At 46.2% G+C, this 25,690-nt stretch overlaps 1 protein-coding gene across 1 annotated transcript in view; it reads left to right on the forward strand.

The window, feature by feature from the left end:
- Positions 1-25,690, forward strand: part of bace1 (beta-secretase 1) — a 121,833-nt gene that overhangs the window by 52,841 nt on the left and 43,302 nt on the right. The window contains exon 3 of the mRNA XM_038778490.1: positions 2,839-3,055. Within this exon, the coding sequence (XP_038634418.1) occupies positions 2,839-3,055 (217 nt within the window). The remainder of the gene's footprint in view (positions 1-2,838; positions 3,056-25,690) is intronic.

Below are 25,690 nucleotides of genomic sequence, written 5' to 3' on the forward strand. Positions count from 1 at the left end.
TAAGGGGTGATCTGATTGAAGTATTCCAAATATTAACAGGGAAAGACCGGGGAGGTAAAGATAAACTATTTCCACTGGTTGGAGATTCTAAAACCCATAGTCTAAAAATTAGAGCTAAACCGTTCAGGAAGGATGTTAGAACGAACCTCTTCGCTCAAAGGGTGGTAGACATTAGGAACTTTCTCCTACAACAGTCATTGAAGCTAGAAGAGTTGTTAACTTTAAATCTAAGATAGATAGATATTTGTTAAGCAAAGATATTAAGGGATATGGGCCAAACACAGGTATATGGTGTTAGGTCACACATCAGCCATGATCTCATAGAATCTACAATGGAGAAAGAGGAGAATCATAGAATTTACAATGGAGAAGGAGGCCATTCGGCCCATCGAACCTGCACCAGCCCTTGGAAAGAGCACCCTTGGAAGACCACGCCTCTATCCTATCTCTGTAACCCAGTAACCCCACCTAACCTTTTCGGACACTTAAGGGCAATTTAACATGGCCAATCCACCTAACCTGCACATCTTTGGACTGATCTCATTGATTGGTGGGACAGGCTCAAGGGGCTGAATAGCCTCCTCCTGTTCCTATGGAAAGAATCCTGCATTGATTTAATGGAGCTGCAATAGAGTGTGATTTTCTCATTATTAATTAATTGACAAGCCTGATATTTGACACATGAGTTGTCATTGTTCAAAGGCAGGGAAACGGAGACCAACTCCTTCAGAGATGTGACACCCTCATAATGGGCCGAATGGCCATCTGTGCTATAAATGGCAAGTGAATGTTGAGCTACCCGAACCATTACATGGTGAAATGCAGTGCTTACTGAGCTAAACAGACCAGTGGGATTTGAAGGTATTTTCCATGATGATTCTCAGTGGGGAGGCAGGTTGGAGAACATTAATCTGCTCTCAATATCCTTGGACTAAAGAGGGGCAAAATGCAGCAACGGTGCCAGCTGCTGCTGACTGAACAGTAATGCCAATCAAGTGAGGACGGAAGGTAGTTCAGCTCCAATGCTCCCCACCAGTGGGGGACCCGTCAGTGCTCAGTGAAGAACATCATGAAGTTGGTGTGAGGGGCCTCACGGTAGCATGGTGGTTAGCATCAATGCTTCACAGCTCCAGGGTCCCAGGTTCGATTCCCGGCTGGGTCACTGTCTGTGTGGAGTCTGCACGTCCTCCCCGTGTGTGCGTGGGTTTCCTCCGGGTGCTCCGGTTTCCTCCCACAGTCCAAAGATGTGCGGGTTAGGTGGATTGGCCATGCTAAATTGCCCGTAGTGTAAGGTTAATGGGGGGATTGTTGGGTTACGGGTATACGGGTTACGTGGGTTTAAGTAGGGTGATCATTGCTCGGCACAACGTCGAGGGCCGAAGGACCTGTTCTGTGCTGTACTGTTCTATGTATCTATGTACCAGGGGCCTGCACAGAGCAGCCCAGAACCTTTACGTCAGCAGGAGATGTCCCTCAAGAGGAGGTGAAAGGGAAGGAAATTGGAGGAAAAGGTGGCCACTCTAGGTGAACAACAAAGATTATTAATTGATGACGAAATCAGGAGTTGACATTGTTAATCTGATAACATAACTACACCCAGTATGGGAATAACCAACATTGTTAATTGTTCTGAGATGTTGCCAAACTATTGGAAAAACATTTGCCGAAAAGTTTAGAGATAAAGAAATTCATGGTATTGAGTGGGTCAAAATTTTAACGTTTTTGAAAATTTAGGTGGTACACTTGGTGAGAGGCACTTTGATTGATTACTTGAAACCTGATCCACATTTTCATATGTAGAACCTGGTTTTAAATCTAACCCAATCTGAGGAATAAAAGTGCTGTGTCTCTGCTATCTCTAAAGGATTTTAAAAAATTCATTCACAGCACGTGCATCGCTGGCTGGGTCAGAATTTATTGCCCATCCCGAGTTGCCTTGGGATTGTGGTAGTGAGTTGCCTTCTTGAACCTCTGCAGCCCTTGTCGTGTAGGTACGCCCACAATGGGCTGCTTTGTTTTGCATGGCGTTGAGCTTCTCGAGTGTTGTTGGAGCTGCACACATCCATCACAATTCTAACTTGTGCCTTTATAGATGGTGGACAGGTTTCAGGGAGTCAGGAGATGTGTTACTCGCCACAGAATTCCCAGTCTCTAATCGTTCTAATAGCCACAGCATTTTTATGGCTAGTCCAGTTCAGTTTCTGCTCAATGGTAATTCCCCCCCCCCCCCCCAGGATGTTAATAGTGGGGGGTTAAGCGATGGTAATGCCATTGAATGTCAATGCTAAATGGATACATTCTTTCTTGTGAGATGGTAATTGCTTGGAATTCCAGAAGGGAAATCTATTTCCTATTAGTCTGTCTAATACTGCCCAACTAACTTGGCCATTAATTTCCAGTTAACTGCCAAATTAGAAAGAGCGACAGAGAAAGGGAGACATAAGATGGCTGACATGGGAACGCAGGATATCACAATATTTCGAGGAGCATGGGCGAAAAGGAAATCTGGAAAGTGACCTTAGTATGAAAATGGCTGAAGTTTTTGAATTGAGTTTTTGATATACTTCCTAAATTGAGGGGACGATGGCTTAAAAGTTAATCAAACCAATAAAAATTGAGAGACTTTTGCCTTATTGTCTCTGGACTCTCATGACTTCAATATACTTGGGTCTTCCAGATCTCAATATGTACGATCTTCGCAGAATTCCCTGAACATTATAACGTTGGTGTTGCACACATCAACATTCCAACTCTGGTCATCTTTTTTCCCATTGTTTTATGTGTGTATCTGTATAAAAATATGCTTTTAACAACAGACAAAACTTTTTTGTGTTTCAGCTCCAATACCTACCGAGACCTGAGGAAGAGTGTCTACGTACCATACACGCAGGGGAAGTGGGAAGGGGAGCTCGGGACAGATATCGTCTGTGTCCCGCATGGTCCAAACGTGTCAGTCAGAGCAAACATTGCTGCCATCACAGAGTCGGATAAATTCTTCATCAATGGCTCCAACTGGGAGGGGATTCTGGGATTGGCGTATGCTGAAATTGCCAGGGTAAGCTTTGAGTTTCCTGCAATGAGCTGGCATTCATATCCCAATAAGACTGAAAAATGAAAGCCTATTTTATATTGGATGAGTTCATCTCCTTTTCTTCTTTTAAGCCACGAGTGATGAAACGATACATACAGAAATATCATTAAGAACACATACATCCATAGAGCTACTTATGCTTGAAGTATTTTGGGAATTTTACTTCTTGACTAAGCCATTATAGTAGTATAACGGTTACATTATGGTCGTATAGTGGTTATGTTATGTAGTATAGTGGTTACATTACTGGACTAGTAACAGAAAGAACTTGCATTTATACAGCAACTTTTGTGACCTTAGGACATTCCCAAATGCTTTACAGCTTTTCAAATCCTATAGTCACTATCATGAATGCAGCAGCCAATATGCACACAGCAGACTCCCACAAACATCACTGAAATAAACAAAGAGAAATCGGTTTCGGCCTGAGGGATCAATATCCGCCACGACACTGGGGATAAATTTGCTGCCTCGCTTTTAACTAGTGCCATGAGATCTCGAGGTCCTTTCAGGTGAAGTAAAGGGCTCACCCAAAAGATAGACTTTTAAACACTTTTCATTGAGGGGAAGTGGGCGTCACTGCTCGGCCAGCATTTATTGCCCATCTCTAATTGCACTGAAAAAGATGGAGTTGAGCTGCAGTCCTTGTGGTGTAGGTACACCCAGGGTGCTGTTAGGGAGTGAGATTTGACCCAGTGACAATGAAGAAATGGTGATACAAGTCAGGATGGTGAGTTATTTGGAGAGGAACTTACAGGTGGTGGTGTTCCCAAATATCTGCTGCTCTTGTCTTTCTAGACGGTAATGGTCGTAGGTTTGGAAGGGGCTGCCTAAAGCGCCTTGGTGAATTGCTGCAGTCCTTCTTGCAGATGGTACACACGGCTGCCCCTTTTCGTCGGTGGTGGAGGGAGTGAATGTTTGCGGAAGGGGTGCCAATCAAGTTGCCTGCTTTGTCGTGGAGGCTGTTGAACTTCTTGAATGTTGGAGCTGCAGTCATCCAGGTTGATAGTATTCCATCACACTCCTGACTTGTGCCTTGTACATGGTGGACAGACTTTGGGGGGCCAGGAAGCGAGTTACTCTCCACAGGATTCCTCGCCTCTGATCTGCTCTTGTAGCTACGGTATTAATATGACTAGTCCAGTTCAGTTTCTGGTGAATGGTAACCTCCAGGATGGTGATGGTGGGGGATTCACTGATGGTAATGCTATTGAGTGTCAAGGGGTGATTGTTGTTGCCTGGCACTTGTACGGAGCAAGTGTTACTTTCCACTGGTTAGTCCCTAAGCCTGCATATTGTCCAGGTCTTGTCTTTCGTAATGTTTTTCACAACAATCCACGAAACGTGGCTTGGCATCTCACCATTCCAGTTCAAGAATTTGAAGTTAGTTTTTAAAAAGTGGAAATTAAAAAGCTGGCATCAGTGGAAGTGACTATGAGATTGTCAGATTGGCGTGAACTGTGACTCAAGTCGCACACCACTCTTCTGAACTCTGAAGTGACTGGGTTCAAGGTGCAGTGGCAACACTGCCATCTCCTCAGGGCAACTAGAAATGGATAGCAAGTGCCAGCGATCCCCGCGTCCTGAGACGGAATGGAAGAAAATCCTGTTGCTGGCTGTGCAGAATTTTCCACTTAAGTCTTTTTTAGCAACTTCTCATTTCTACCTCGAGTCCCTGAGGAGCAGCAGCTGAATAACCTGAACCAGGTCCGTCCTTGAGTAGAGCTGCTCGGAGCCTGTTGTGCATGCAGTCTGGCATCGCGCCTTGGGTTTGATGACGCTGCAGTTATTTTTGGACGTCAGAGCCATTGACTGTGCAATGGGAGAGAGAGGAAGTGTAGAGTTTACAGTGCTGAGTAGTGATTTCCTCTTGCGGGATACTGGTTACAGGAATTAGGAGAGTGAGAGAAAACCTCATACTCTATCGAGATTAAGTTCCAAGCCAATTGGCGCCCGCACTCTGACAGGAAATATTGGGGATCTTGTCACAGGAATTAATTATTCAATTAATTAATTATTCAATTAATTCCTGTAAAACATGTTCCAACCATGAAAAATTTAGGGAATGCATAAATGTTGTGAAAATGTATAATTCATAACCCTTATTTATTGCTCTTCATTTCTAAAGTCATTATCCAAGAGATTTTACTATCATCAGCGACTTATTACTGTTCGGTTATTCCAAAGATAGATAGGTTTGGTTCTATGTTACCAGGGTGATAGATTGCTGGGCTTAACATTCCTTTACAAAAGTAAGTGACCATTGTTGAGATGTGGCTCCGGGTAAAGCAAAGGCAAAGACTTGCCCGTAACTATCATCCTTCTTATCGGAATAGACACACCAGTAGATCATAATGGTCAGCTGACCTGCAGTTTTGAATATGAATAATTCCCCTTGCCACCCTTCTGCCGCCCACATTTCTCCCTTCCCCCCCAACCTGCTTGTCCATATGCATAGCATCAGGTATCAGCAAGTTGAAGAAGGCCAAACGGTTGAAAGAGAGAACCTGTATTTAACAGGTGTCTTAGATATCCTGATAACACCCCTTAGGGCATCACAGCCATTATATTACTTTAGAAAAATAAGACTGGCATTTCTATAGCACCTTTACATGACATCTCAAATTTCTTTACGGTCAATGACATACTTCTAAGTTAGTCACTATTCTAATGTAGGCAATGCAGCACCCAATAGGCAGTGTGATAATGACCAGATTTAACTAAAGGGAACAACGGCCCATAGTGAGCGCGTTTCACCTCATGCGTCCTGGTGCTCGCAGCATTGAGAAACACGTTATCGAATGGTACTCAGGTTAGATAGGGGGCCTCTATTTTCCCAATCTCTGGAGCCGCCAACGCAACCCCTGGCCCCCTCCCCCAGCCCCAACTCACTGTGCGGGTGTCCCCAGTGGCAAACCCCCCCCCCCGTGCAAAGAAATACCGGTTTGGCACCATGTCAGTGCCACCCTTGGCAGTGCCTCTGTCAGGGTGCCAGGCTGGAGATGCCTGGGTAGTACCAGCAGTGTCAGGTTACCACCCTGCCAAAATGGCATGTCCCTGTGGGCCCCCGATCACCTGGGAGACCCCCACAAGTGCCGTTTCGTCTGGTCCCAGCTTGTGGAGATCAGCACTGAACGGCGCTCACCCGAAGACTCCGAGTGGAGAGAACCCAATGCCTCCGGTGCCTCAGGATACTGCACATTGAAGTGATACTAGTTGTCCCACTCTATGGCCGTAATGGTAGCACAGTGGTTAGCACTGTTGCTTCACAGCGCCAGAGTCTCCAGTTCGATTCCCGCTTGGGTCACTGTCTGTGTGGAGCCTGCACGTTCTCACCGTGTCTGCGTGGGTTTCCTCTGGGTACTGCGGTTTCCTCCCACAAGCCCCGAAAGATGTGCTGTTAGGCAATGTGGACATTGAAGTGTGGTGACTAGGGGCTTTTCACAGTAAACTTCATTGCAGTGTTAATGTAAGCCTACTTGTGACAATAAAGATTATTATTGTATGCAGATTTGCCAAAAAGTGATTGGGTTAGATCTTGCGAGGTATTGCGAGCTGCATAGATCCCCGGAGCGGGGTCTCCAGATTCTATCGGAGAGTACTGCCAATTGAACCGTGGCTGGCACACAGCGATGTGTAGTCACTGCGGTTATGCAGGAAAACAGACCAGTCAACTTGGGTCCAACATGGTCACCCATTGAGGCAAATGGCCAATTGATCTGCTTTTGGTGGTGTTGGCTGAGGGACAAATGATAGGCTGGTCACTGCCATGGAATAGGCCACTTCCACCTGATTCGACACACAGCCTCTCAGCCTTGGTTCAAAGACTCTTCTGGAAGAGGCAGCAACTCCAACAGTGCAGCAGTCCAGACGTACTGTAGTGTCAGCCTTTGATTTTTCTAATCAAGTTCCTGGAATGGATCTTGAACCCACAACCTTCGCCCTCAGCGGTGCGAATACACTGCCCACTGGGTCTCATTCTGTCCACATACAACATGGCTAACAATCAACAGCAGACTTCCGGCTGACTCCGATTTAAAAAGAAAGTAACAGAGCTGAAATATTGACTCTTTCTCTCTCCACAGACCTGCTCAGCATTTCAAACATTTGTCTTTATTTGAGATTTCCTCTTCCATTAGCTTGGCGGAGTTGTGTATCAAGGGCCTTCCTGTGTATTTAATGACACGATTAATTTTTAATTCGGCAGAGATAAATCAGCTGGCATTTATATCTTGAGGAACTAAGCAGCCCTAAAATTCAAAACCATTGGACATCCCTGCTGTACACTTCTCCAGATATCTGACACGCTGCTTGCTCAAGTGCCTCCTTGGGTCCCAGTGCTCAGCGGCAGAAAGTGTGTGGGGTTTTGTTTTTAGATTTTTTGTCTGATAACCCTGAGCAGCAAATGGATTGGACGCAATAACTTTCCTTGCATGTTGGTCTGTTGATTCCTGCACAGTAATAATCTTTTTCCTCCTCCGGCAACAGTGCTGGGAGTACTGGATCTGCTTCAAATGAGTGCTTTCCACATTGAACTGGCAATCTTGTACTGCCGATCACACACTTTGCTGTTCCAGCTAAATGCAGCCTTAGGGGAAGGTACAATGCACAGCACTTAGCTGGAAGGCTGCGTCCGATATGATGGCAGAAGAGAGACGATTCCTTCCTTGTGCGTTTTTGCTCATCTCGGGAGGAGTTGGAGAGCATTGAGCCCATGAGCCCAGAGCCAACATCAGCCATTGCTGGGATATCATAGGCAAGGAAATGCTCCCTGTTTACTATCCTCACAACCTGTGTGACACCGAAGACGTACTGCAAACAGTATACCGCCTTTACTTTCCCAAATGATCCATTTGTGACTTCTATCTGTGGAATTGATAATTTTGTGCTGTTTTGTGCTCATAGGACGTGAATCAGAGCTTTTGAATCATACTTCACTCTGGACCCTTATAACCATCACAGTGAGGGGCCTATCGCTATTCGCTAAATTAGAACCCAGACACAAGTATGCAGCCACATTTCACTCAATGAAGACTTTACATTGAAATCAAATCACTGATATGAAAGAAATGGAATGAGTCCACATCAAGTTGGTACTGAACCTTGTTCATGTGCTACTTAAGCCCAGGCTTTAAATACATGGACAGGATGGGAATAGAGGGATACGGACCCCAGACGTGTAGAAGATTTTAGTTTAGACGGGCAGCATGGTCGGCGCAGGCTTGGAGGGCCGAAGGGCCTGTTCCTGTGCTGTACTTTTCTTTGTTCTTTGTTCTTTCCAATTTGGTATTATCTTAACACTGATGTTAAAAGAACAAAAAATAAAAGAGCTTGCATTTATATAGTGCCCTTAACATAGTGAAACATCCTGAGGTGCTTTACTGATGCGGTTATCAAACACATTTAGATACCGAGCCATATAAAGAGATAATGGGTGACCCACAGCTTAATCAATGGGGTTTTTTGATGAGCACCGTCAAGGAGGAAGGAGAGTTAGATTGTCGACGGGTTCAGGGAGGGAATTCCAGACCTCTGGGCCCAGACAGCTGAGGGCAGGTAGTGAGTAAATTGGGGAGGGTCAAAATTAGAAGAGCACAAAAAGAGTTTGGAGGTTATTAGAGCTGGAGATGGTTATGGAGATGGGGGTGTGGGGTGGCGGTGGAGCAAGGACATGTAAGGGTTTGAAAGCAAGGACGAGAGTGTTTAAGTTAAAGCATTGGCAGATTGTGTGCCAATGAGTACAGGGGTGATGGGCACACTGATGTAGACAGTAGAGTTTTGAATGACCTCAACAATGCTGACCACAAATGTGTGCTAATTTAATCCAGAATAGGCCCAAGATAGAGAGAAATCAAGGCTGTAGCCAATTTCCATTTAAGGGGACAGCGCGTTATTTAAATTACCACTTACATCATTTGAATTTTTCACATCTCTGAACATATTGATGCCACGTTCGTTCATTATTTGTATATGTTTTTTGGTGCGTAACTTACTTCTGTCGTATTAGCATGGGCACAAATCGTTTGTATGAAATACACACAGTGACATCAGGATTTGGGAGTTTTGCCTCTTTAAGCATTAATCATGTCAGTGATGTCACCATATAGGGATTAAATACAAGCCATCTGCATCTACACTGCTTGGAATCACAAATCATAAAGGGACATTTCAAAAACAATTTGTGTTTACACAGTGCCTTTGATGTAGAAAAACGCCCAAGGCTCTTCATAGGAATGCACTCAAATAAATGAACTTGACTCTTGAGTCAAAAAAAGAAACATTACAGCAGGTCCTGAAAAGCTTTTTAAAGAGGTTTCAACGAGCGCCTTTAGGGAGGGTAAAGAATGTGATGAATGTAAGAAAATGGTATATATATTAGATTTTATGTCTCGTGCAGTAAGGGTTTTAAAAGCCTGGGTTAAGGTATATATTTGTTGCAATAATATCATTAAATAACTCTGCTTAAGGTGTCCAGAGGGCATGTCTGCTGAAGCTGTAATTAAGAAGTTGTAAAAGGTGAAGTCATGATTGACTCTAACCATTTACTTGTTTGCATATACGTGGTTATGGGATACTATGATGATCGCTGGAGATTCTTTCGATGGGCCGAATGGCCTCCTTCTGCACTGTCAATTCTATGATTCTATGATTACAGAACTTATGGCAGGGTGTATTAAATCCTAGCTAAACAGGTCATGTCACATCTTAGTGGAAAACAGATGATATTAATGGGAGGAGCCAGGTCTGTCTGCAGTTTTGCAATTTACCATAGGATTTGAGTCTGACTAGACAAGCAGGATTTTAAGTTGAACAGCAGTTTAGCCAAATGCTGCGAGGTTGAGCAGAAGCGTACAGGTTCTGCTCCTGAAAGGGTCTTTCTCTCCAAATGTCTCTGACTGGATTCTTCCACTTCGCCCGCCACGAAGGCGAGACGCGGACAATGGATAAGTCCATTGACTTTGGGCGGGATTCTCCAGTCTTCGGGCGGGTGCGGCTGGAGAATCCTGCCCTCTATGCAGCTGAGCACGTAATCTGTTTAACTTTATTTATCAGTAGCATTTGAATTGTATTGGGTTGCTTAATTGGAGTTAGTAGGATATATAGATAGTAAGTTTAAAAATTTCCTTGTGTGTAAGGACTGTTTAACTGATAATTGTAAAGCAATTTCCTTCAATGTTAATGTGGTTAATCCTGTGTTTAAATTAAAATTCATTTTAACATAAAAGGTACCTATTGGTTAGAGTCATCACCCCAGGGGTGAAGTATCCTTTACTCACAGTTTTGCAAATTCAAACAAATATTGTTTGGGGTTCTTTTCCCATAATCTTAACAAATGTTGGGTCTTGTCTGGTATCCTAACAAGAGGTAGCAAGGCAAAAAGATTTAGGGAGCTATTCCTGATCTTAGGACCGAGATAAAGGAGGGGTTATTGGGGAAAGGGGATAGGGTTGAAGTGAGGGGGCCGAATGGCCTCTTCTGCACTGGATGTTCCATGTTCTAAATAACTGATGGAACATGACTGCCAGTGGTGGAGTGAAGGAAGTTGGAATGCACAAGAGGCCATAATTGGAGGCATGCAGAGTTCCCAGAGGAGGCTATATGGGAAGAAAAGTGGCCGAAGACGGATTTGAACCCAAGGAAGAGGCTTCTAAAATCCAAGCATTTCGGGACTGGGAGCGATCAGTGAGATCAGGGGTTATGAGTGAGCAGGAACCTTTTTTTATATCTCTTCTTCCATGGGATGTGGCGACATTGGCTCGAACAGCATTTATTACCCATCCGTATTTGCTCCAGCGAAGGTGTTGATCCACTGCAGACCATGTGGTGTGGGTACACCCAGTGTGCTGTCAGGAAGAGAGTGCAATGATTTTGACCCAGTGACAGGGAAGGAAGGGTGATTTATCTCTAATTCCGGATGGCGTGTGACTTGGATGGGACCTTGCATGACAAAATATCTGACAACCGTGTATGTGTTCGGGGCAGAAGCACCCTGGGCTGTATTCCCCGACCCCCCTCAGGGTCGGAGAATCGCCCGGGGCCAGCGTAAATCCTGCCCCCGCCGTGTCCGGAATTCACCGCCACCCGGGAATCGGCGGGAGCGGGAATCACGGCGTGCTGGTCGGCGGGCCCCCCAGGGCGATTCTCCCGACCGCGATGGACCGAAATCCCGCCGCTGTCAGACCTCTCCCGGCCGCATGGACTAAACCACCTCTGGTGCCGACGGGTGCAGGCGGCACAGGCAGGCCCCGGGGGGGGGCACAGGGCAATCTGACCCGGGGTGGTGCTCCCACGGTGGCCTGGCCCGCGATCGGGGCCCACCGATCGGCGGGCGGGCCCATGACGTGGGGGCAGTCTTTTTCTTCTGTCGCCGCCACGGTCTCCACCATGGCGGAGGCGGAAGAGACCCCCTGACGCTGACGTCACCCCGGCGCATGCGCGGACTCGAGGCCTTTCGGCCAGCCGTTCGTGCCGGCTGGCGAGGCGCCAAAGGCCGTTCGTGATGGTCGGCGGGGCGCCAACCACTCCGGCGCGAGCCTAGCCCCTATTCCGCACCTTTGGGGAGGTCCGAGGCCGGAGTAAATCTCGCCACTCCGGTTCGCCGGAACCCTCCTCCCCGCCGTGTAGGGGAGAATCCTGGCCCCTGTCTTTTTTGTCACCATGATTGGACAGTGGCTAATGAACTGTCTTAATGTTATTTATTTTATTGCGTTGCATATTTACGAAGAAACAAAAAGAACGGTTTCGTATAAACTTCAGCAGGGCAGCATTCTTTTAAGGGAGAAGATGTAGGAACACTGGAAAGCTGAGAGATACCAGTAAGGATGTCCCCTACACCCACCCTTTATAGTAATTCAGCATTTGCAGCAATTTGGATTTTAATATGCAGAGCGCACCTACAGTAGCCAAGCACTAATTCAGTTTTACAATTTAATCGGCACAGAGAAAACCTGTTTTAGATTGGATACTTTCTCCTTAGTGAGGGAAGCCGCTGATTGCTCCACAGACATTCTTGGCGGTCGTTATGTTTTTAATATTTCTTTTGTGCTTATCGAGGTAATGCCGGGGATGGAATCCATTCCCAGCTCTTGGCAGACATTATCGTCAGCCGGTGCTCCCCAGCTTGTGAGAGATCCAGAGTAATGATACTTCTCCAACAATGGGGTGACACATTTCTCCTGTGCAGCAAAATCAGGCATTTGTTCTTCACAAATGACACGTAGTTTTCAAGGGAAATCTTCCACCCCACCCCACCCCAAATTTTTCTGCGTCCAAACATCTTAAAAATGCCACTCTCCACCATCACACCCCATCTGTTTAAAAGTTTACCCATTTATCAGACTGGCCTTTCAAAGAGATCTGACAATTTGATGCCAAATTCTGCATCTTTTTATATTGTGGATCCACAGTCAACGATAAAACTGCTTGTAACTTTAAAAAAAACATTTAGAGTGCCCAATTATTTTTTTCCAATTAAGGGGCCATTTAGCGTGGCCAATCCACCTAACCTGCACATCTTTGGATTGTGGGGGTGAGGCCCACACGGACACAGGGAGATTGTGCAAACTCCATTCAGATAGTGACCCAGGGATCGAACCCTGGTCCTCAGCGCCGTGAGGCAACAGTGATAACCACTGCACCACCGTGCTGCCCCAAATCTGCTTGTAAATTAACTTGATATTAATTTTTTAAAAACCTTAAAAATCTTATGAAACTTATGAAAGCCATCCATTAGCCCTTCATTTTGGTGCATACCGTTTACACTGACATCCACCCCACCTACTCCCATCCACCTATCCTTTTTCTTCCGCTCCTCTTTGTCTCACTCATACTTGAGCTCTGCCACCGGGTTCAATGCTCCCTTCAATGCTGTGGAGCGTAATGGCATAGATCCCACCTGACACAGACTGTAGGTGGAAAGTTCTGTCCAGAAGGGAGTGCAACCTTACAGTACAAAATGTCCAGTGTCCCTTTCATAATCATGATGTGGAGATGCTGGCGTTGGACTGGGGTGAGCACAGTAAGAAGTCTTACAGCACCAGGTTAAAGTCCAGCAGGTTTGTTTCAAACACGAGCTTTCGGAGCGCAGCTCCTTCCTCAGGTGAACCTTTCATAATCACGAGAGTTAACTGGAGGGAGGAGTTCAAATCAGCTACATTCACGGTAATGAGAAGAATAGAAAGTCTACCCTACTCATGTTTGTCAGCAAGTGCCGACACATGGATCTGCACATAGCTTTGATGGTTGCATGGATGAATCCCAAAAGTGAAAGGGTAATGTGCTGAACAACTCACGGTACAATTCACAATATCTTTACCATGCAACGACAACTTGTATTTAAGTTGCATCTTTACAGCACTCAATGTCCAAGCTGTGAGGAAAACAAGGTAGGTAGTTTTAAGGAATTTATATTTGTATTGGCAAATATTAGAAATAAGGTATAGTTTTAAGTGTGTTTAATTTCATGTTTCTGTGTCTGGAAGGGTAAAATGTATAGTTACATTCATGCTGGTCAAAGGAGTTTGTATTTGTGGGGGTTTGTTAAGTTCCAACTGTGTTTCTATTGTGCTTAGAGAGGGTTATGGCATGAAGCATAAATAAATCAGCAGTGGTTACTTAGCAACTGGGGTCTTGTAAGGTAGGGCAGCTTTTAAGTTTTAGTTTAGCTAATTTGATTGCAGTTAGAGATAGGTAGTGAGACAGAAGGCAGCTCTCACAGCTCTGCAGAAGCAGTTGGTTTAGAAGGCTAGAGAGGGAACATCACTCTCCACTTTGTTAGAAGAAAAGCCATACTGTGGAGTATTGGTTTAAAAAAGCAAGTGCAGAGATTTGAAGAGCAGTTAGTTAAGGAAACCAGAGAAATTAAGAAAGCTTTCAAGAAGTATGAGGTTAAAGGTACTAGAACAGAGCACTGCTCAGTAAGAAGACACACAGAGATGAGAAAAGGCTGAATTGCCAGAAAGATATTTGATGTTTGTGAGGTTTTACTGCAGCCAGTGGAATATGAGTTGAAATAACTATAGAAATTGCAGGCTGAATCTTGAAGTTTGTTTAAAAACAGTTAAGACAAAGGAAAGCTAAAGAGGTTAGTGTTAAATCCTGGACTGGATTCGCTGTTCAAAGTGGAGCAGAAGCTTTGTTTAAACATGTCATTTGGAAAACCTGGTCTGTATTTCGGAATGCAAACCGCAAAGGGAAAATATACATATGAGAGAAGATTTTAAAGTGTGTTCTTGGTTAAAGAGGTAGGTTTTAAAGAGCCCCTCAAAGTCGGAGAAATAGAGAGACGGAGCTTGTGCTGAAAAAGAGGGGTAAGAAAAGATTTTCATCTTGCATTGATCAGGACAGCTAGGCAAGATTAAACCAGCAGTAAAGGGGACAACAATTTAAAGAGTATGATAAGCGGGTGCTGATTGGTTAGCAGGTGGACTCTGAGAGCAGTCTTGCCATGGAAAATTCAAATTCAAAGCAGGCAGATTGACTCTGATTGGTCAAGGGATTGGGGAATGAACCAGGGAATGGTTGTCCCCCAAGCTTTTTAGTTGGACAAGGAGAAATGTGAGGATGTGCTCCTTCTGTCTGAAAGTACTATGTGTGAATATATTTGGCCTCTCAAACTTGTAAGTGAGCTAAATTGATAATCTAAAATTGATTTTGAGCATAATTCTTAGTACAATCAGGATTGTTTACCAAGTGTTGTCCCATCGTGGAATTACATCGACTATTGGATGATAGTGGCAGGGCATCTGTGACCTCCTTTATAAATCTGTGCTGCAAACTGAGAGATGTTGCAGAGGTCCTCTTTGGTTAACCGTGGAAACCCTACAGGCAAAGAAATTGAGCCTGGAGGTCACTGATAAAGCCAGTGGTTGGGGATACCCTCCAACTCCATGGGCCATCACCTATTCATGAAGAATACGATCTACCATATCTCAGGACAAAGGCAGGCATGTCCAGCATTGTCTTATTCATTTCTAAATAGGAGAGCCTTCTTCGGGATACCCTTGATCTGTCAAATTGCGTGCAGTGACTGGGTCTCTCCTTCTGACCCTCTTATTCTTGCCCTGGTTGTTATTTTTGCCCTGGTTCCTTGTAAGCTTGGACATCAGGCGGGGTCTCCAGGTAGAGCTGTGTTTGGGTTGCCTCTCCCTCCTTCAGTTCCTCCATTGCATTAGGGTCCTTAAAGGCAGCATTGAGCCCTGTATCCATCTTTGCTTTTAACCTCCCTGAAATGAAACATTAAGGACGTTAATGAGTAACGGGTCCAGGTATAGAGGCTCACAATCTTTTATCTACAGCAACATGTGATGATCTTTGATGATTTCTGCCCGACCTGCATTGTTTCTGGTGTTGCCACGTTGCTGAGTCTCCCCACCCTCATTGAGGTGACCAAGCTGCCATCCCAGAAAAGCTACATCCGAATCCCTCATTGCTGTGAGAAGGTTTGAATGACAAGTGCTTCCAAAGGAATCGGGAGGATGAGGAATTGAATTAGTTAGAAGTCTGTATTGGAGAAATTGATGGGACTAAAGGTTTACTAGGACCTGATGACATTGGATTGGACATTGGATTTGTTTATTGTCGTGTGTACCGAGGTACAGTAAAAAGTATTGTTCTGCATACAGTCAAACAGATCCATACACGAAAAAAATACATAGGGCAAACATAAATACACAATGTATGCTTCACCCGTATGCATCGGGTGAAGCATACAGGAGTGTAGTGCTACTCAGCAGAGAAGATATGTGATGAGATCAGTTCTGTCCATAAAAGGGTCATTTTGGAGTCTGGTAACAGCAGGGAAGAAGCTATTTTTGAATCTGTTAGTGCGTGTTCTCAGACTTTTGTGTCTTCTGCCCGATGGAAGAGGTTGAAAGAGAGAATAACCCAGTTGGGAGGGGTCTTCGATCATGCTGCCCACTTTCCCAAGGCAGCGGGAGGTGCAGACAGAGTCAATGGATGGGAAACGGTGATGGATTGGGCTGTGTTCACGACTCTCTGTAGTTTCTTACGTTCCTGGGTCGAGCAGTTCCCATACCAGGCTGTGATGCGGCCAGATAGGATGCTTTCTATGGTGCATCTGTAAAAATTGATAAGTCATTGTGGACATGCCGAATTCCCTTCGTTTCTTGAGGAAGTGTAGGTGCTGTTGTGCTTTCTTGGTCGTAGTGTCAATGTGGGTGGACCAGGACAGGTTGTTGGTGATGTGTAAACCTAGGAATTTGAAGCTGTCAACCATCTCGACCTCGGCACCATTAATGCAGACAGGGGTGTGTACGACACTTCGCTTCCTGAAGTCAATCACCAGGTTCTTATTTTGGCTGACATTGAGGGAACGATTGATGTTGTTACACCACACCACTAGGTTCTCCATCTCCCTCCTGTACACCGACTTATTGTTGTTTGAGATCCGAACCACTACGGTCATGTCATCGGTAAACTTGTAGATGGAATTTTGCCACACAGTCGTGTGTATATCGGGAGTATAGTAGGGGGCTAAGTGCGCAGCCTTGCAGGGCCCCGGAATTGAGGACCATCGTGCAGGCGGTGTTGTTCTTTATCGTTACTGATTGTGATTTATGGGTCAAGAAGTCGAGGATCCAGTTGCAGAGGGAGGAGCTAAGTCCTAGGTTTTGGAGTGTGGATATGACCTTGGCTGGAATTATGTTGTCAAAGGCGGAGCTGTAGTCAATGAATAGGAGTCTGATGTAGGAGTCCTTAATGTTGAGATGCTCCAGGGATGAGTGTAGGGCCAGGGAGATAGTGCCAGCTCTGGACCGGTTTTGGCAGTATGCAAATTGCAGTGGATCAGGGCATTCTGGGAGTATGGAGTTGATGTGCCTCATGACCAACCTCTTCAAGCACTTGCTTGGGGAGCACGGTGGGACAAGTGGATAGCACTGTAGCTTCACAGCGCCAGGTTCCCAGGTTTGATTCCCCGCTGGGTCACTGTCTGTGGAGTCTGCACGTTCTCCCCGTGTCTGCGTGGGTTTTCTCTGGATGCTCCGGTTTCCTCCCACATTCCAAAGACATGCCGGTTAGGTGGATGGGCCATGCTAAATTGCCCTTGGTGTCCAAAAAGGTTAGGAGGGGTTATTGGGTTATGGGGATAGGGTGGAAACGAGGGCTCAAGTGAGTCAGTGCAGACTCGATGGGCCGAATGGCCTCCTGCACTGTATGTTCTATGTAAAGGGCAGCAAGGTAGCATTGTGGATAGCACAATCGCTTCACAGCTCCAGGGTCCCAGGTTCGATTCCGGCTTGGATCACTGTCTGTGCGGAGTCTGCGCATCCTCCCCGTGTGTGCGTGGGTTTCCTCCGGGTGCTTAGGTTTCCTCCCACAGTCCAAAGATGTGCAGGTTAGGTGGATTGGCCATGCTAAATTGCCCTTAGTGTCCAAAATTGCCCTTAGTGTTGGGTGGGGTTACTGGGTTATGGGGATAGCGTGGAGGTGTTGACCTTGGGTAGGATGCTCTTTCCAAGAGCCGGTGCAGACTCGATGGGCCGAATGGCCTCCTTCTGCACTGTAAATTCTATGTAAAAAAATAATGATCGATGTCAAGGTCACCGGACCCTTTTCCTCCCATCGTTCCTTCTCCTCGCACCTCCTTGCAAATCCTTCCTGCCCCTCTGCCTTCTATCGCATCCTCCTCCCCGCCCAATTCCATACAAAGCCTATTTCACCATTTCCCTCTCCCACCCTGTATGTTTACCATGCCCCCCCCCCCCCCCAACAACCCCTTCCCCCATCGAAATGCTGGTTTCTGAATGCTCAGCCCTGTATGAGTACCACTGCACAGTGCTGTCCTCCTGGACAACAGGAGCAGAACAGCCCAACACCAGCTGTCCCATGCGTTTGGTCAGTATTGCAAACAGCCAAAGGAACTTGCTGGTTGGTACAACCTACCAGTCACTGGGACGTAGGGAAGCACACCGGCACTGAAATCCATACACCACATTACTCATTTTGTGCGAGGAAGAACATCTTTTTGGCTTAACAGCAGCATCCTGTTAGTGGAGACTGTCACTCGTGTTGCTGCTGCTTAATAACAGTGTGAACTCGCGAGCTTCACCTGGAGCTCAAATTGTTGAGATTCCTGTGGCTGGATTCTCTGTCCCTGTGTCTAAGCGCTGACGCCAACGGAGGATCCGTGGTGTTTCACGCCGAAACAATTGGCGCCACACCCGCACCGATTCCGTTACCAGTGAGGGGCTAGCACCGACGGCGCGTGAAACACCCACGGAATGTGCAAATAAAGTGGGAGAACGGCCGGGTCCGTGCTGGATATGTGCAGGGCTGATGAGCTGCAGCCGCGCGTACCCGTATACCCCCCCACCGATATCACCGGAAAAGATAATGCCGGTTGCGCTGGACCATGTACCCGTCCACCCCGCCCCACAGCCCACCTCATGGCCATCCCCCACGACCCTCCCAGCTCTGGCAGAAGCCCCCCCCCCCCCCCCCCCCCGGCCGTCGGCACAGCTCTCTGTGGAGTATGGCGGTGTTGGGTATTGTCCGCACGCCCTCTCTCTCTCTCTCCGCAGTTGCCGCATCAGGTTCACGTGGCCCGCGCCATCGGTAACTCGGCCCATTGGAGGCGGAGCATCGTGGGTGGGCCTGATAATGATATTCAAACGGCGTTTGCGATTGCGCGCGGCACACGTCCAAATGACACCGATTTGGAGGGGGCGGAGCATCGCGACCCAGCATCAAACCGGCGCGCCTGCCGCAATTTTGGCGTCGGGAGCCATTCTCTGCCCGATCGTCGTTCCCCGATTTTGCCATCGGACAACGGACAATCCCGTCCAAGTCCAGGGTAACCTGAGGTAGAGTGGCCACTTTTCAGAGGCCGAAGGTGACGGCCTTAGGCCTATTTGTGTGCTATACTGCAAGCAATGGCCTGATCAGGGTAGCCATTATCTCACAGGATATTTTTGATGTATCTTATTCCAGCATCAAACTTGCAAGGCGAGGAAATTGTTCAGGCCCTATTTACGATGTTGGCTACAAGACTAATCTTATAGCACGTGGAACTGTAGGAATCCCAATGAGTCCATTGACCAGTGAAGGTAGGCTTGTGGAGGGCAGTATTAGAGTACCATATTTGAGCGCAGGATGAAGCCGCGTAGTTGTGCAAGGTTGTTCTTGGATGCAGCTGCGGATTCGATTATAGCATCTACGTATCGGAAATATGCACGGGGCAGGAGGTTAGGAACCATTCATTGAAGATGCATTGCTTGTGGAAACTGACAAAGATGATTTCGCGAGCTGGGCTTAGAGGGGATTCGATGGCAAGAACATTTATTTGGGCATACTATCAACCACATTTTTCACACTCACATTCTGTCCATTGGAGACCGAAGGAGTATGTCCACTCATTTTGCCTTTTCCGACTAAATAAAAGATGGGCAGACAGCCATTCCCTGGTTCATTCCCCATAGCAATGCCTTGACCAATCATTGTTCACATGCCTGGATTGCATTGAATCACAAACCTGGTGGTTAATTTGGGCAGGCGGTGATGTAGCGGTATTGTCACTGGACTAGTTAGTCAGAGGCCCAGAATAATGCTCTGGGGACCAAGGCTCAAATCCCGCCACTGCAAATGGTGAAATTTGAATTCAATAAAAATCTGGAAACAAAAGTCCAATGATGACCATGAAATCATTGTCGATTACCGTAAAAACCCATCTGGTTCACTGATGTCCTTCAGGGAAGGAAATCTGCCATCTTTATCTGGTCTAGCCTACATGTGACTCCAGACCACTGCAATGTGGTTGACTCTTAACTGCCCCCTCAAGGGCAATTAGTGATGAGCAATAAATGCTGGCACAGCCTGCGATACCCAGGTCCCATGAACGAATAAAATAAACTATTCTCTGCTGTATTCTTCATGGAATGGCTCTACCAATCAGAGTTCACCTGTAAACCAATCAGCACTCTCTTCTCAAGCAGTATAAATTGTTGTTCCCTTTACTGTTGGTTTATCTGGTGTAGCTGTCCTGGGGGGCAGGAGAAAAAGCTTCAATGGTATGTCTGTTTTTCCAGCAATACTCAAGCCAAATGTCTAAGGGATGGTGATGTTTGTATGGGGAATTCTGAAATCTTGGAGGGTTGGATGAGACTACAGAGAAAGGGAGAGGTGAGACCATGGCAGGATTCGAAACAAGGTTGAGAATTTTGAAGCATTGTCATACTGCAGGTCGATGATCACAGGGGCGACGGGCAAACAGGACTTAATACGACTTCCAAAAATGGGTGGCAGAGTTTTGGATGAGCTCAACTTTACTGTAGACGGGAGGCTGACAGGAAAACATTGAAAAGTCACAAGTCACGACTGAAACACTAGGTGTGAAACCAAATCAGTGGGCTTTGAACTGAAATTAGAAGAACGGTTGAACGATCGATACAGACGTGAGCTGAAACACCATCCCCCTCGCACTATAAATGGGAATGTAATTTTAGGCAAATGAGCTACATGCAAACAAACAAATCCATGCATCACTGGCCACAGAATCAACAATGATTACTTTTTGTCTGTGAACATTTGTCACTCTAAAATGTAAGAACAGCAGTAATGCATCCCCAAGTGATTCTGAATCATTACTCTTGGAAATTCTCATAAAATTCAACTCTGAAGTGTTTTGCTTTACGGAATTGCAGCCAGCCGAGTTGTCGATAACATATGGTTCTGTCTGCGGAGATGAGCTGCATCTTCTAAAGTGCTTCTCGGCCCTTTGGCAAAGGCCAAGCGTCAGATCAAGTACAAGGTGCCTTTTCTGGTCAGCTTGGATCTTGTAGGCCTCTCTGGCAGAGACCGTGAAACGGATTCAATTTGGGTTGGCTTTTTGAGCAGGCAGTGAGATGGATTAAGGGCTTGCCCTGTCCACTCTGCGCGGAGGCTTTGTAACTTTAAGAACGGAAGGAAAAAACATGTTTAAATGCAAATGAGATCAGGTTCGAAAATGATGCAATTTACTTTTGGTGAATCTTCAAATTCTATCCACGGAGGGAGTTGAAAACGAGGGTGAGACATTTAAGATCGAGGCATTGGTGGGGAATGGAAGTAAATGTAGGTCAGCACACACTGGGATGATGGGTACGTTAGGATACAGTCAGCAAGAGGTCTAAATTAGTTCAGACTTATGGGGCTGGATTCCCTGCAGCCCGTGCCGAAATCGCGTGACTCAGTCCACGGCCGCCCTGGTGGGTGGGGGGTGGGGGGTGGGGGGGGGGCTTATGGGCGGCCGGGGCAGCGATCGGGCAGGTCAGATGAAGTGTTGCACGGCCAATCGGGGGGACCTTCTCTTTTGCTGCTGGTCCGCGGTCCGAGTCCGCCGTGATGCTTGGCGCGCCGCCGTGCACATGCGCGGACTCGGAACCGGAGATGCGGGTGTCCGTATCCGCAGCCAAAGCTGCGTGCGGCCCCCCGGGGTCCTGATAGCCCCCTTCAGGTAAGTGAATAGCTCTCTTTTTTTTTTCAGGAAAGCCTGGAGTAAAAGTGGAGCCATAGCCCCATTTTTGGAGAATCCAGTCAGCCGAGGTATTGAACCACTTGAGTATTTGAAGTTGTTTAGAGAGACTGAGTGAGGAAAGTCGTGATGATGCCTTGATGAGAAGCGTGGGGTGGAGTGGTCGATAAAGCTAATATTTTAAACGAGAGGGAGGAGCGGTACGTGAGGTACTCGGTGAAAGTTGAGGTGTCGTAGGATCCAAGGGTTCAGACCTGGCTAAGCTCTCGTGATAACCTTGCCCTAGTCGTAAACCTAGAATGAGGAGGGAACAAGATTGCTGAGCCCAATTTTAAAATCCTGTGCTGGGATGAAGCTGTCCAATCGATTGGACGGGATCACCTTGGAGCAAGAATGAACTGAAATTCAGGCTTGGAAGCAAGTGAATGAAACAGGGCAGGTAGCTGTCTGAGAAATTTGTGATTCTTGTAAAATATGAGTGTGAAAGTGATTCATGTAGAAATATGCAGTTAATGAACTATTAACGTAGCAGCCGAACCCCTATCTGACTTGTACGTAAGAAAAGCTCATTGAATTTCCCTGCTCGGGAACAATACTTTGATTGAGCTTGTCTGCACAACTCACTGAGCTTGGTCTGAATGCCATCAATATGCTTAATACTGGTGCAGAGGAATTGATCTCATTTTATAAGTATAGCCATTGTCACCAGACTTATTTGGTTGGTATCACTGCACAGGAGGGAAAATTGTACTGAAATAATAAATTGTAATTTATGACCGAATGTCTCTGGTAGTTTGGGTTGAAACTTTGCTCCAACACATAATTTAGGCTGGTCCTTCAAAACAGGACTGAGGGAGTACTGCACTGTTGGAGGTGTCATCATACAGATGAGGAATTCAACCAATGCCCTGTACAATGGACACCAAAGATTCCATGGCACTTTGTTTGTTTTTTTTAAAAGAATTTTTATTGGAATTTTTTACAGAAAATATAAAAATATAACAACAAGTATAGCAACAAGCAGTAATATGCAACTAACAGCCCCATAACACCCACAATTCCCCCCAAACCATGGCAATTTGTTGATGAAAAGCAGCAAGTTCCGGTGAAACCTGCCAATACCCTTCTCTCAATCGCAAAAGACATCGTAACTGGTTGTCTCACATTTGCTTCCCAAGGAATCTTACTGTACATAGAAAGCTGCAAAAAGGCACTTCAAAAAAAAAATGGATTGATCATGAAGTGAAATGGCGGACATGAAGACTTGTTTTCATCATAGAATTTACAGTGCAGAAGGAGGCCATTCGGCCCATCGAGTCTGCACTGGCCCTTGGAAAGAGCACCCTCCACCCTATCCCCATAACCCAGTAACCCCACCCAACATTTTTGTACGCTAAGGGCAATTTAGCGTGGCCAATCCACCAAACCTGCACATCTTTGGACTGTGGGAGGAAACCGGAGCACCACGCAGGCACGGAGAGACTCTGCACAGACAGTGACCCAAGCCGGGAATCGAACCTGGGACCCTGGAGCTGTGAAGCAACTGTGCTAACCACTGTGCTACCGTGCTGCCCACTTTTTTCCCTTTCCCTCACCTGTTACTCTTAACATCCTCACCTTAAACTTCTCCGGCAAATTTATTTATTCGTTGCTCCCACCCCTAGTGACAGCCTGTAGTACTTCGCCCCCAGTGTCAATCAGGGTGTTATCCCCAGACACAACCCAGGTTTTAAAGCGGTCTACAATTCTGCTGTTGGGTGATGCTGCGGAATGAAGATTTTCCACACCCGCCCAGATTGAAATCGTGAGAGGAGAATTCCGATCAGAACAGATCCGGAGTTAACGCACCCAGTAGACGTTGTGAACTGCTATTGTGGCCATTTAAGTTCAGAATGCTGGAGATTTGGATCTGTGATCATCTGTGACCCTAGATGGCGGCGGCGCGTGTCAACTCTCTGCGAGCTCTCCCAAACAGATCCTTTTTATACATCTCTTATACTTTAAGTGACAATGATGTGACCATCAATTCACAAGACGCGTGGTTGGAAGTGAACAGTGGTTTTAATAGTCTTACAACAGAGCCTGCCTGCGACGAGATGAACTGGCAGGCAGGCTCACGACTGCGAAGCTTTATACTTCCGGTTAGTGGGAGGGGCCATGGGCGGAACCATGGGCGGAGCCAAGGGTGGAGCTCAGTACAAACTCCTCATCTCCCCCTATGGGCAGAGCCGCGCAACTGCTCGTATACCGAGCTTGCATAGACACAACACATACAATATAACACAGTGTGAATTACTAGATTGTGATTCACCACAGACAATAAACAAAACAAACAAACAAACATCTCCCAGTTGCTTACACTTATCATTTCCTGGTCATTAATGGCAATTTCTTGCTTTAATTGGCAAGACTAGTGAGCTGCATTTAACGAGAAGAAGGAATGCAAGTTTGTGCGACGCCTTTGACTGCTTCCGGATGCTCCGAAGTACCTCGCAGCCAATGAAACACTTGTTGAGGTGCAGTCGAGGTGGTAATGTGAGAGACACCGCGGACAATTTTGAGCGCAGCATTAGCACATTCTCACAAACGGGAATGTGCTAATGGTGAGGTTGGATGACCTGACTTAACAATGTAAACAACAGGAGCAAGCTCGTCGATGTCTGCACCACTGATTCCAAACTAAAACAAACACTGGTATGGAAACAGCTCGGCTAAATCATTGTCTCGATGAGATAATGACCAGATAATCTGCTTTTTAGCAATGTTTGGTTGAAGGATAAATATTGGCTGGGCCACTGAAGTGCGAGCATTCATCCGACAGGATTATGATGGGTTTGCTTTCTCTTCAATGCCCATATATTTACAGAACGGTTCACTTTTACCATAATGGTTCGCGATCTTATTTTTTTTATTTAGAAGTTATCTAATTGCACTTTTCAATCTGGCTGTGCAAATAGTGGGTAAAACAATATTGCACTGTCTCGTAACATTAATTAATTTACCGAGGAAGTGAGCTCCCAGCTCCACTGTAACCTCTGTACCAGTTAGTTGAAGGTCACCACTTCAGTTTTTACATTTTTAATGAGGGTTGCAAGAAGATGAATGAAATGGGGACTGCGGACAGTTCAGCATTACGAAGCTGTGAAAGGTATGGACCAGTTTTTTTTTTTTGCCTTTCACTGGGCTAAATCGTTGGCTTTTAAAGCAGTCCAAGCAGGCCAGCAGCACGGTTCGATTCCCGCACCAGCCTCCCCGGACAGGCGCTTGAATGTGGCGACTAGGGGCTTTTCACAGTAACTTCATTGAAGCCTACTCGTGACAATAAGCGATTTTCATTTCATTTCATTTCATGGTTGATAGTGGAGAAGGACCCCATTTAGCTGCCCATGCCTATTATAATTGGCAGCTCAAAAGGACCCTATTTAGCTGGCTGAGCAGGCCTGACTTAAAGCAATGAAAGAACGTGTGTACCTATCTATACGATACCATGGCTGGCAGTGGTGAAATTATCCATTTAGCCATCCATCTCACTTGACAAGGTGAGAGTAATGCATATATCTGCTCTTGCAGAATTGGAATATAATAAACAGCTGTAATTATTTTATTAATAAGAATATACATCACATTGAGTGCTTTTTGCAGTGAGTGTAAATGAGTGAAGGAGACAGATTTATAGTCTAAGCCCGGTAGGCCAGCAATTATTTCCATCAGTCAACAATAATGAAGATGCGAATAGGACAACGTCAGACTATTTTAGACTGCACCCCTCTCCCCACTGTTGTTTGCACTGGCTATAGAGCCGTTGGCAATTGCTCTGAGAGCCTCGAGGGGCTGGAGAGGACTGGTCCGGGGGGGGGGGGGGGGTTGGAGTACAGGGTTTCGCTCCATGCGGATGACCTGCTTCTGTACGTTTTGGACCCAATAGAGGGGATGGAAGAAATCATGAGGATTCTAGGGGAATTTGGCCGGTTTTCAGGGTATAAGCTTAAAATGGGAAAGAGTGAGATGTTTGTGGTCCAGGCAAGGGGGCAGGAGAGGCGACTGGGAGAGCTGCCGTTTAGGTTATTAGAAGGAAGCTTTAGGTACCTAGGCATCCAATTGCCGCGGGAATGGGACCGGCTGCATTAATT

The sequence above is a fragment of the Scyliorhinus canicula genome, chromosome 19 (assembly GCF_902713615.1).
Source record: "Scyliorhinus canicula chromosome 19, sScyCan1.1, whole genome shotgun sequence".
NCBI classification, from domain to species: domain Eukaryota; kingdom Metazoa; phylum Chordata; class Chondrichthyes; order Carcharhiniformes; family Scyliorhinidae; genus Scyliorhinus; species Scyliorhinus canicula.